At 34.9% G+C, this 12,956-nt stretch overlaps 2 protein-coding genes across 7 annotated transcripts in view; one reads left to right on the top strand and one right to left on the bottom strand.

The window, feature by feature from the left end:
- The window catches only part of LOC141399276 (uncharacterized), a 157,389-nt gene that overhangs the window by 8,247 nt on the left and 136,186 nt on the right, over positions 1-12,956 (bottom strand). For all 5 annotated transcript variants that reach the window (XM_073977749.1, XM_073977748.1, XM_073977747.1 and 2 more), the window contains 4 exons: positions 8,729-9,561; positions 8,459-8,660; positions 8,127-8,400; positions 7,283-8,068 (listed from right to left, as the gene is read on the bottom strand). In XM_073977749.1, coding sequence (XP_073833850.1) covers positions 7,283-8,068; positions 8,127-8,400; positions 8,459-8,660; positions 8,729-9,561 — 2,095 coding nt within the window. The remainder of the gene's footprint in view (positions 1-7,282; positions 8,069-8,126; positions 8,401-8,458; positions 8,661-8,728; positions 9,562-12,956) is intronic.
- Corp (Companion of reaper) lies at positions 2,085-4,012 on the top strand. Of its 2 annotated transcripts, XM_073977761.1 has the most exons (3): positions 2,085-2,829; positions 2,899-3,254; positions 3,327-4,012. In XM_073977761.1, the coding sequence occupies exons 2-3, from the start codon at positions 3,158-3,160 to the stop codon at positions 3,809-3,811; spliced, it is 582 nt and encodes a 193-aa protein (XP_073833862.1). In that variant the 5' UTR covers positions 2,085-2,829; positions 2,899-3,157; the 3' UTR covers positions 3,812-4,012. The 2 variants fall into 2 exon arrangements, with proteins under 2 accessions (XP_073833862.1, XP_073833863.1); XM_073977762.1 differs by having other exon boundaries at positions 2,485-3,254.

The raw sequence follows: 12,956 nt of genomic DNA on the forward strand, positions 1-12,956 counted from the left end.
ATATTGGAACCTCATCTAAGTTTGGTAGAAAGTACACGATGTGCAAAGTATGGACCAAATCGGTTATTCCCTACAAGAGTTATCGTTCGCTCAAGTTTTGCGACAATTTTTGAACATTTGTGGAGGAGGTACCTGAAGAAGTGGACCTATATGACCCATCTTCGAACTTAAATCGAATCTGGACAAAATATTTCGATACCTAAAATTTGAACCGAATCGATTGATCCGTTCGAGAGTTATCGTGCGCACCAGCCAGCCAGACAGACAGACATACGGACGGACATTGCTAGATCTACTCAAAATTGTCTGAAACGGATATCGTACAAACATACTTGGGGTCTAAAACCATTATTTCGATGAGGCACATTTTTGGTCGTATCAAAGTGTAAATACCCTCTTTAGCCTAAAGGCTTAGCACGGTGCTCTTGAAACAATTTTAAATGGAAGGTGCTTACACCTCGGAAGTTTTTGCGGATTCTGAAACTACAATGTTTATAGATGAGAAAAATCAAAAAACAAAAAAAATCGCCGGAGCGCTGGAGGTGGTGTGGTTTAGGTTTTCACGATTTTGCTTAAAAACCGCAAGTCCTATCAAAATGGGACTAAAGAAAATGTTGTAGGTATGAAAATTCTCTACAAGATTGACATTTATGGTATTCTCGTCGGTTTTACCGTTTTTGAGATATAGAAGTTCAAATTGGGACAATTCAAATTCAATTCAATTCTGTATAGCCCCCTTATAAAACAATGTCATGACTGCAAATTCCCAACTTAAACTTATATATCTAAAAAAATGTTACAACTTAGGATAAGTTACTTAAGCCAGTCTTGTATAGAATTTTCACAGCTTTAAGATTTTCTCAGGTCCCATATCGATAAGACTTGTATTCAAGCAAAATCGCGAAACCCTAACAAAAAAACCTAAAAATTTAAACTGAGCTTCTTTATCTCAAAAATGGTACAGGCTGGAACAAATGATAAACGTCAATCCTCTAGAGAATTTTCACAGCTACAACATTTTCTTAAGCTCCATTTCGATTGGACTTGCGGTTTCCAAGAAAAATCGTGAAAACCTAAAGAACACCTAAAAATGTGAATTTTGACCGCGATTTATTTAAAAATCCCTACAGCGATTTGTTTCTTGTTTTTGGATTTTTCTCATCTATGAACACTGCTGTTTCAGAATTCACAAAAACTTTCCCTGTGTAAGCGGTTTTCATCAAAAGTTAGTTAAGGCGCACCCTTCATGACATTGTTTTATAAGGGGGCTATACAGAATTGAATTGAATTTGAATTGTCCCAATTTGAACTTCTATATCTCAAAAACGGTAAAACCGACGAGAATACCATAAATGTCAATCTTGTAGAGAATTTTCATACCTACAACATTTTTTTCAGTCCTATTTAGATAGGACTTGCGGTTTTTAAGCAAAATTGTGAAAACCTAAACCACCCCTAAAAATGTCAACTTAAATCGCGATTTATTTAAAAAGCGCTCCGGCGATTTTTTTTGTTTTTTGATTTTTCTCATCTATGAACATTGTAGTTTCAGAATCCGCAAAAACTTTCGAGGTGTAAGCACCTTCCATTTAAAATTGTTTCAAGAGCACCGTGTGAGGGTATAATTCATATAATGATGACCTTCACCCATATAATGATGCAGTGGTGTTAATATTGAGGATTTTTGTATATTAATGGGAAAATGTAGCATATTGAGAAAGTTCTTAAAAATTGGTTGGCACCTAACGTTGGGCGCCATATTTGTTATTTAAATATTTCTTATCACTACACAATTATGACCATGATCATTTTCAAAAATGACCCACAACAGAATGTCAGTTTCTCGTAATCAAAACTAGTTATTAGACGAGACGAATATTACGAAACCATAATAAACGATTATTAAACTAACGGATAAATTATGTTTCCTTGGAAAAAATCGAAGAGTATATGAAAAAGTATACCTAGTATAAACATTTCCATATCGTTAAACTAGACTCAAAACCAACTAAAAATCTACCAACAGCATGATTAGTTTCTTGCATTTCTTGCTTCTTATTCCCTTAAAAATATTGCACTACTTCATATTGAAAACAAAATGATAATTGTAATAATTTACCGCCTTCTGGGATGCGGTAATTGTTGTCGCAGGATACCAAAAGGAATCTATTCAATTGAAAACTAAGATTTATAACCAACAGCTAAACTATTCAGTGATTTATTACAGCTGACGACATATTATTTTAAGTGAAAGCGATTATCCCGAGACATCATCTACCTTTGGTACCACTGTAGTACGTGCCAACAAAAAACAACAAGAACAATATCATTTTACAAATAACAAAAAACTGGGTCTTACATGAAGAAAGAGCAACTAAATAGAATTTAGAAAGAGAATAACAAAAAAACACATGCCCGTGCATGAATTCGCATGATTTATTGTCAAAACAACTTTAAGAAAGTAAGTTTGTGTGTGAATGCAATGGAAGAGAAGGGTGCAAATATCGGTCGTTATAGAACGTGCGCTACCTAGCAGCCAACCACCAGCCTTGCTAGTTGGCCACATTAATGCTTCCTTCACAGATAATGCATTCGCATTCGTTGCCATTGTTTGATGGGAATCAACAGTGTTATTTTGTGTTGTTTTTATTATGAAATAATTTTCAATGCAGATGTGCCAGCCGGTCTTTGAGGTCTTATCGCAAGTAAGGGTGGGTTTTCTAAAGATCCTTTTTATCTTCATAAGAGAGCGGAGATAAGCATTTTAAAATTAATTAAAACTAGCAACAAAGAGAGGGGGTAATTATGAAAGAAGAGCGAGAGGTAAATGTGAGTCATATGTTTTAATGCATTTAACGGCTTGTTTTAACAAGAAAAAAAAAACAATATCCTTTTCAGAGCTAAACGGGAGAGTGTATTTCACAACAACAGAGAGTCAAAGGAGAGTCCCATACTGAATGAGAACAACAGAGCTGTATCAAATTCGTGAGTCATGTGTGTGCGTGCCTGTACTCGTTGGAATTTGTTCAAACCACATAAAAACTCTACGCTCTGCCACAGCAAGCAAACAGTATCGACTGAGCTAGCAAGCAGAGCAGAAGTACATTTTCAACAAGAAAAATTTTAAATAAATTGTTTTTCTAAATAAACAAACAAAATGATTTTCAAGAATTCCCTAAAAGTCTCCTACAAAGGTTTAACTCGGAACATTGAGTGTGATACGGTGCTGCCCTATGAAGATGTGGTTAGCAAAGGTAAGTTATTGTTTAGAAAAAATCCAATCAGCAACCAAAATTATTAACAAAATTGTCTTTTTCCCTCCCTAGTTATTGAAACCTTTGATCTAACCCACATACAACGCAATGCCATTCAACTGTACGATGAACATGGTGCCAAATACGACAAGGAGATCTTTGAATATTTTATTTTGCTGTTTCCAAATCCACAAAAACTATTCTTCGTACGTTTGGATGCTTCATTGTTGCTGACATTGCCCTCACAAGCCAACCAGATGAGGAGCACAGAAGATAGCACCACAATTGAACCTAGACAGCCCTTCAAAGTATCCAAAAAGTCCAATAAACTAAAGGAAACCACAAATACCCACACCGAAGCTGTACCCGTACGAAGACAAAATTGTTTCATTGGTCAATGGCCTGGTACAACGACAACAAATGTGGATAATCAACAACAGGATATGGTACGAGGCATAGTCAACCGTTATAAAATGTTCCATGATTCAACACAACACAACAAATTGAAGACGACAACAACAACAGCGAGTGTGGTGAAACGTTCCATAAGGATTTGAAATGTGTGTTTGTCGACTTTAGTTTGTATTTTTAACTAGTGTTCCTAATGTAGATTTAATCACTTAGCTGTAAACAACAAAAAACCTCAACTGTACAATACTCCTAGAGATAGAGACACAAAACAAAATTGTTGAAATGTTTGTCTTCTGTAAATATATTTTGTAAGTCACACTTACATTTCATAAAACATTATCTAAAAATGGCTGTGTTTGTTTTTTACCTGTCCTCGGCGTTTATTTAGTAACATGAAAAAGGAGGAAAGAATAGGCAAAGACATGGATTAAACAACGCGAACAAGCAGGTGTATTATTAACCCATTACCAGCTGAGGTACCTGCATTGTTTTTTTACGGAGCAATAAAATTAAAATTCAGGGAAACTAATTCTTGTTTATGAGAAATAAAACTCAAACCCACTAAAATCCTCAATTTACACACAGTTGTAATTTTTGCTCAAGACAAACTGAACCACTTTGGTGGATTTGAAGGATTTGTTCTTAAAGAATACAATTTTTAAGGTTTTAACGAAAAAGTGTGCGATCCTTTAACTATTTTCAATACCCACGACAAAGCCATAAAAATATTCGGATCTAGTGGAATTTCCCACATGTATTGAATTTAGATTCTTCACTAACATTTTATAAACAACTTGAAGACTTCGATTGAGGATGAAGAAAACCTTGGTCGGGATCTTAATCCCCTATTGATTGACAACAAACTTTAATAAGGGTTTTACTAAACTTTCTAAAATGACATCTCAACGATACATCAAACAAATAAACTCAATAACGTTCTGCTCCCACCAAAAGTATTTTTTTTTAAACCATTTTCTAAGGTCGTTTGGTCTATCTAGCGTGAATATTGTATCTACGTTATCTTTATAACGGGGAAAATGTATTTACGTTATCAAAATATATCTACGGTATATTAATAACATGGATAATGTATCTACGCTATCTAAATACCGTCACTACGTCACTACGTAACGTATCTACGTCATCTAAATAAAATGGATAGTGTATCTACGTTATCTAAATAACGTGGATATTGTATCTATATTATCTAAATAACGTGCATAATGTATCTAAGTTATCCAAATAACACGGATAAGATTACGTTATCTAAATGACGTGGATAATGTATCTACTTTATCTAAATAACGTGGATAATGTATCTACTTTATCTAAATAACGTGGATAATGTATTTATGTTATCTACATAACGTGGATAATGCATCTATGTTATCTACATAACGTGGATAATGCATCTATATTATCTAAATAGCCTGGATAATGTATCTACACTCTATAAATTACGTGGATAATGTATCTTGCTTCTAAGTTATCTTAACAACGTTCATAATGTATTTACGTTATCTACCCACCGAGGATAATGTATCTACGTTATCTAAATAATGTGGATAATGTATTTAGACTATCCAACTAAAATTGATAATGTATCTACGTTATCTAAATAACGGGGATAATGTATTTACGTTAACTACATAAAGTGGATAATGTATCTATGTCATCTACATAACGTGGATAATGCATCTACGTTATCTAAATAACCTGGATAATGTATCTACGTCATCTAAATGACGTGGATAATGTATCTACGTTATCTAATTACGTGGATAATATATCTACTTTATCTAAATAACGTGGATAATGTATCTACATCATATAAATAACGTAGATAATGAATCTATGTTATCTAAATAACGTGTATAATGTATCTACGTTACATACATAACGTGTATAATGTATCTACCTTATTTATATAACGTGGATAATATGTCTACCTTATCTAAATAACACGGATAATGATTAAAGTTATCTAAACTACGTGGATAATGTATCTACGCTATCTAAATGACACGGATAATATATCTACGTCATATAAATAGAGTGAATAATGTATCTACTTTATTTTAATAACGTGGATAAGGTATCTACGTTATCTAAGTAACGTGGATAATGTATATACGTCATATAAATAACGTGGATAATGCAACTATGTTACCTAACTAACGTGGATAATGTATCTACGTCATATAAATAACATGTATAATGTATCTATGTTATCTAAATAACGTGGATAATGTATCTACGTTATCCAAATAACACGGATATTGATTTAAGTTATCTCAATGGCGTGGATAATGTATCTACTTTATCTAAATGTGGGGATAATGTATCTACGTTACCTACATAATGTGTATAGTGTATCTACGTTATCCAACTGACGTGGTTAATGTATCTACGTTATCTAGGTAACGTGGATATTGTATCTACCTTATTTATATAACGTGGATAATATGTCTACATTATCTTAATAACACGGATAATGATTTAAGTTATCTAAATGTCGTGGATAATGTATCTACGTTATCTAAATGACACGGATAACGTATCTACGTTATATAAATAAAGTGAAAAATGTATCTACGTTATTTTAATAACGTGGATAATGTATATACGTTATCCAAATAACGTGTGTAATATACCTATGTTACCTAAATAACGTGGATAATGTATCTACGCCATATAAATAACGTGGATGACGTATCTATGTTATCTTAATAACGTGGATAAAGTATATACGTTATCTAAGTAACGTGGATAATGTATCTGCGTTACCCACATAGTGTGTATAATGTATCTACGTTATCTAACTGACGTGGATAATGTATCTACGTTATCTAAATAACGTGGATAATGTATCTACGCCATAAAAATAACGTGGATGACGTATCTATGTTATCTTAATAACGTGGATAAAGTATATACGTTATCTAAATAACGTGTTTAATGTATATACGTTATCTAAGTAACGTGGATAATGTATCTGCGTTACCTCCATAACGTGTATAATGTATCTACGTTATCTAACTGGTGTTGATATTGTATCTACGTTAACTACATAACGTGTTTAATGTATCTACGTTATCTAACTGACGTGGATAGTGTATTTACGTTATCTAGGTAACGTGGATATTGTATCTACCTTATTTATATAACGTGGATAATATGTCTATATTATCTAAATAACACGGTTAATGATTTAAGTTATCTAAATGACGTGGATAATGTACTTACGTTATCTAAATGACACGGATAATGTATGTACGTCATATAAATAACGTGGATAATGTATCTACGTTATCTAAATAACGTAGATAATGTATCGACGTCATTTTAAAAACATAATAATATATGTGGATATTAATACCATTATAAGAACACTCATCGAGCGTGTTGAACGAAGTGTCGATTCGAGGAGACAATATCGACTTTACGTTACACGTGGTCTTCGGAAATTTGCAATCACATCAAAATTTTACATAGAAAACTAAAGAGCTGGAGCACAAAACGCGGTTAGAGTTGTGTTCAGTTCTCGATTTCAATAAATTGTCTTTCATTCACTTAACTAAGTATACATGCCATAACAACTGCCCATTCTAACTTACCGTGCAATCATGCTTCTGATATGTCGCCTCCGTGCACATGCTATTCACCGTCGCTATGGAGATATTTTCACATGACGCCATATCACCAATTTTCAACTGGACTCGCTGTAGATGATCACGCTGGCGTGACCAACCCAGTGTATTGCACATTGTCCACATTTCTTCGGGATGTTGTTCTGCTGATGATGGAACTTTAGGTCCGCCTACACCAGCTGGTGTTGTTGTTGTTGCTGTGGTTTGATTAACACCATAATATTGCACTTGAGGATTACTTTCTGGCAGAGGATAACTATCGAAATCCATTGCTTCGATTTCCGATACCAAAGATTCAGCTTGAGGCATTTTATAGGCTGCCGATTCATAAGAGAAATCTCCGTTGTTGTTTTCTTCTGAATCAGACATTTCTGAACTTGTTGCAAAGGTGGGTAATTCGAAATATTGTTGGGTTTCATGTTCCAGCAAGCGAACGGCTTCCGTGGCTTTACCCTCCAGACGTTCGGCTTTGGGTACATAGGCTCGACGCTGGATTTGTTGTTCTTGGCGTCGTTGTTGTTCATCGGGCAGGCAAATGGGTCGCACGTGATCGGAGAAGACAACGGGGGTTTCGAGGCGTATCAAGGCCGCCGTGGAACCTTCTACGGGACTCTTGATCATGCCAATGATACGACGTCGTTGGGTCCAGGGAGCCTTGGATGCTAAACGCACCGAGCCGAAGACTGCCATCCAGGTGGCTCTAGGTTGACCTTGGAAACAGGATTCTGTGGTAAGAACCCAGTCGGGAGAAATCTGTGGGAAAAGAAGAAAATTTAGAAGTCGACAAGTAGAAAGAAATGTCTCCTCTTACCAAGGTACCATCACAAACATGGATATCCTCACGATATAGGGCAGCCAACCAGGGCCAATCGCCAGGTGAAGACATTTTGGGTAAGGTCAAATGTTGTTTCGCCGTCAATACCGATTGTATGCCACACTGCAATTCACCACAACCCACATAGAGCACCTGGCGACGAGGACAATGGGTGCGGACAAAGGAAATTTCTGGAGCATGGGGATCCAATACCCTTACATAATCATTGATATTTTCAGTATCGGTGACCACATCAAATATTTCAACAGATCTACACAAAAAGTACGGAATTAGTTACGGATTTTGGAACTTCCGCACGCTAAACTTACTCATAACCCAAAGATTTGCACAGAGATTCGGCCACAGTCTGCCTAACCACCAGTTTACTATCACCTTCTAGACCTTCAGCACAAAGTTTGCCCACAGAACCTTTTTCCGAAAACACTGCATAACCTTCAGGATGGAATCTGGGCAAATATGGAACCAAGGGCTCGGGATCTATTAATTCGCTTGCCAAGGGGGCAATGGAAACTGAAGGAAGTAAGATAATTTATTAATATGTTGTAGGTTAAACTGAACATTGTTTTCCATTGACTTACGGCAATCCTTTTCATCCGAACCATCTGGACAATCTGCCTTGCCATCACATCGCGCCTTGCGTGGCACACAAGCCCTACCACGACCACAATACAATGAACTACTGGTACAGAAGGAACATGTACGCTCATCTGAGAGATCAGGACAATCTGCAACTCCATCACACAAACGCGGACTGTGGGCATTCATTTGCATATCACTGGCACAGCGAGGTTTGTGGTGACACGATTGGATACCCGTCGACTCAGGGAATTTCTCACAATCGAAATATTTCTGGAAACGTTTTGGCAGCCGATTACCACAACCTCTCATAAATTGTTCGCAATATTCGCGGCACATAATGCCCGGCGAAGGTTCTACATTGATTTGTCCCTCACATGGAGGCTGCAATAAACGACACACAAAGTCAAAAGCTTCACGGAAACACTCGGCATCAACCAATTCACGGAAGGCAATAACATCAGCTTGAACCTCTTCGAAAGATGTGTGACCTAGGAGATTGGGGTATGTGGTAATGTTGTAACCAATGGAACGGCAATAGTTCAGCTTCAGAGGTTCGCATCGTCGAGGTTGTCGGGGGGTAGTGGTTATGATCTCTGTGGTCTCATCATCTCCACCCAAGGGTGAGGAGGACATAATAGGTTCTTCAATTAGACCGGTGACTTCTTTGATCATCAACGATTGTGGATCGACGGTGATATTGCCAAAGTAACGAGGATGGGGACTGTTGAACTCTTCACCGAACAGGGCCAAAAGATCTGCGGTATTTACCAAACCGGCATAGGGATCAAAGACCATATTGAAATGGACCAGGATATCACTTTTATCTTCGAAACTGGAAATAGATATGAACAGATTGAGAGTTTGTCATGGATAATGTATCTTGCTTACTTAAATATTGCGGATAATATATCTACGTTATCTAAATTATTTTGTAATGTACCAACGCCACGTAGATAATGTATCTACGTCATGTACATAAGGTAGATAATCTAAATACGTATGTAAATAAAATGGATAACGTATCTACGTCATTTAAATAACTTGGATAATGTATCTACGTCATGTAAATAACGTAGACAATGTATCTACGTCATGTATATAACGTGGATAATGTATCTACGTCATGTAAATAACGTGGATAATGTAAATGCGTATGTAAATAAAGTGGATAGCGTATCTACGCCATTTAAATAACTTGAATAATGTTTCTACGTCATGTAAATAACGTGGATAATGTATCTACGTCATGTATATAACGTGGATAATGTATCTACGTCATGTAAATAACGTGGATAATGTAAATACGTATGTAAATAAAGTGGATAACGTATCTACGCCATGTATATAACGTGGATAATGTATCTACGTCATGTAAATAACGTGGATAATGTAAATACGTATGTAAATAAAATGGATAACGTATCTACGTCATGTAAATAACGTGAATAATGTATCTACGTCATGGAAATAACGTGGATAATGTATCCGCGTCTTGTAAATAAGGTGGGTAATGTATCTGCGTCATGTAAATAACGCGGATAATGTATCTGCGTTAACTAAATAACGTGGATAATGCCCCTACGTCATCTAAGTAACGTGGATAATGTATCTACGCTATCTAAATAACGTGGATAATGTATCTACGTTATCTGAATAACGTGGATAATGTATCTACGTTATCTGAATAACGTGGATAATGTATCTACGTTGTCTGAATAAAGTGGATAATACATCTACGTTATCTGAATAAAGTGGATAATGTATCTACGTTATCTAAGTAACGTGAATAATGTATCTACGTTATCTAAATAACGTGGATAATGTATCTACGTTATCTGAATAACGTGGATAATGTATCCGCGTCTTGTAAATAAGGTGGGTAATGTATCTACGATATCTGAATAACGTGGATAATGTACCTACGTTATCTAAGTAACGTGGATAATGTACCTACGTTATCTAAGTAACGTGGATAATGTATCTACGTTATATAAATAACGTGGATAATGTATCTACGTTATCTGAAAAACGTGGATAATGTATCTACGTTATCTGAATAAAGTGGATAATGTATCTACGTTATCTAAGTAACGTGAATAATGTATCTACGTTATCTAAATAACGTGGATTATGTATCTACGTTATCTGAATAACGTGGATAATGTATCCGCGTCTTGTAAATAAGGTGGGTAATGTATCTACGTTATCTGAATAACGTGGATAATGTACCTACGTTATCTAAGTAAGGTGGGTAATGTATCTACGTTATCTAAATAACGTGGATAATGTATCTACGTTATCTGAATAACGTGGATAATGTATCTATGTTTTCTAAGTAACGTGGATAATGTATCTACGTTATCTGAATAACGTGGATAATGTATCTACGTTATCTGAATAACGTGGATAATGTATCTGCGTTATCTGAATAACGTGGATAATGTATCTACGTTATCTGAATAAAGTGGATAATGTATCTAAACCAACAGAGATAGTATCTACGTTATCTAAGTAACGTGGATAATGTATCTACGTTATCTAAATAACGTGGATAATGTATCTACGTTATCTGAATAACGTGGATAATGTATCACGTTATCTGAATAACGTGGATAATGTATCTACGTTATCTGAATAACGTGGATAATATATATACGTTATCTGAATAACGTGGATAATGTATGTATATACGTTATCTGAATAACGTGGATAATGTATATACGTTATCTAAGTAACGTGGATAATGTATCTACGTTATCTGAATAACGTGGATAATGTACCTACGTTATCTGAATAACATGGATAATGTACCTACGTTATCTGAATAACGTGGATAATGTATCTACGTTATCTAAGTAACGTGGATAATGTATCTACGTTATCTAAATAACGTGGATAATGTATCTACGTTATCTAAATAACGTGGATAATGTATCAACGTTATCTAAATAACGTGGGTAATGTATCTACGTTATCTAAATAACGTGGATAATGTATCTACGTTATCTGAATAACGTGGATAATGTATCTACGTTATCTTAGCAACGTGGATAATGTATCTACGTTATCTTAGCAACGTGGATAATGTATCTACGTTATCAAAGTAACGTGGATAATGTATCTACGTTATCTGAATAACGTGGATAATGTATCTACGTTATCTGAATAACGTGGATAATGTATCTACGTTATCTTAGCAACGTGGGTAATGTATATACGTTATCTTAGCAACGTGGATAATGTATTTACGTTATCTAAATAACGTTGATAATGTATCTACGTTATCTGAATAACGTGGATAATGTATCTACGTTATCTGAATAACGTGGATAATGTATCCACGTTATCTGAATAACGTGGATAATGCATCTACGTTATCTGAATAACATGGATAATGTATCTACGTTATCTAAGTGACGTGGATAATGTATCTACGTTACCTTAATAACGTGGATAATGTATCTACGTTACCTAAATAACGTGAATAATATCTTTGTTATCTATATAAAGCGGGTAATGTATCGTCTATATTATCTAAAAAACGTGGACAATTGTCAACATTATCTAAATAACGTGGATATCGTATCTACGTTATCTAAATAATATGAATAATGCATCTACGTTACGTACATAAGGTGGATAATGTATCTACGATATGGAAATAACGTGGATAACATATCTATGTTATTTAAATAACGTGTATAAAGTATCTACATTATCTAAATAGCGTGGATAATCTATATACGTTATCTACATAAAGTGGACAATTATTCTACCTTATCTAAATAACGAGGGCAATATATCTACGTTATGTAAATAACATGTTATTATCTAAATAGCGATGATAATGTATTTACGTTATCTAAATAAAGTGGATAACATATATAAGTTATCTAAACAAAGTGGATAATGTATCTATGCATTTTATCCATATTACTCGGATAATGTATATACGTTGTGTGAATAACGTGGATAATGTATTTACGCTATATAAGTAACGTGAATAATATATCTACGTTATCTGAATAACGTGGATAATGTATCTGCGTTATCAAAATAACGTGGATAATGTATCTACGCTATCTAAATAACGTGGATAATGTATCTACGCTATCTAAATAACGTGGATAATGTATCTACGTTATCTAAATAACGTGGATAATGTATCTACGCTATCTAAATAACGTGGATAATGTATCTACGTTATCTAAATAACGTGGATAATGT

The sequence above is a fragment of the Musca autumnalis genome, unplaced genomic scaffold (assembly GCF_047663935.1).
Source record: "Musca autumnalis isolate F117 unplaced genomic scaffold, ASM4766393v1 scaffold_3, whole genome shotgun sequence".
In the NCBI taxonomy this organism is placed as follows: domain Eukaryota; kingdom Metazoa; phylum Arthropoda; class Insecta; order Diptera; family Muscidae; genus Musca; species Musca autumnalis.

Bases quoted from the DNA above. Each gene is read 5' to 3' on its own strand.
- Corp (XM_073977761.1), top strand. From the start codon at position 3,158: ATGATTTTCAAGAATTCCCTAAAAGTCTCCTACAAAGGTTTAACTCGG. The intron at 3,255-3,326 runs GTAAGTTATTGT...TTCCCTCCCTAG, and splicing joins TGAAGATGTGGTTAGCAAAG to TTATTGAAACCTTTGATCTA.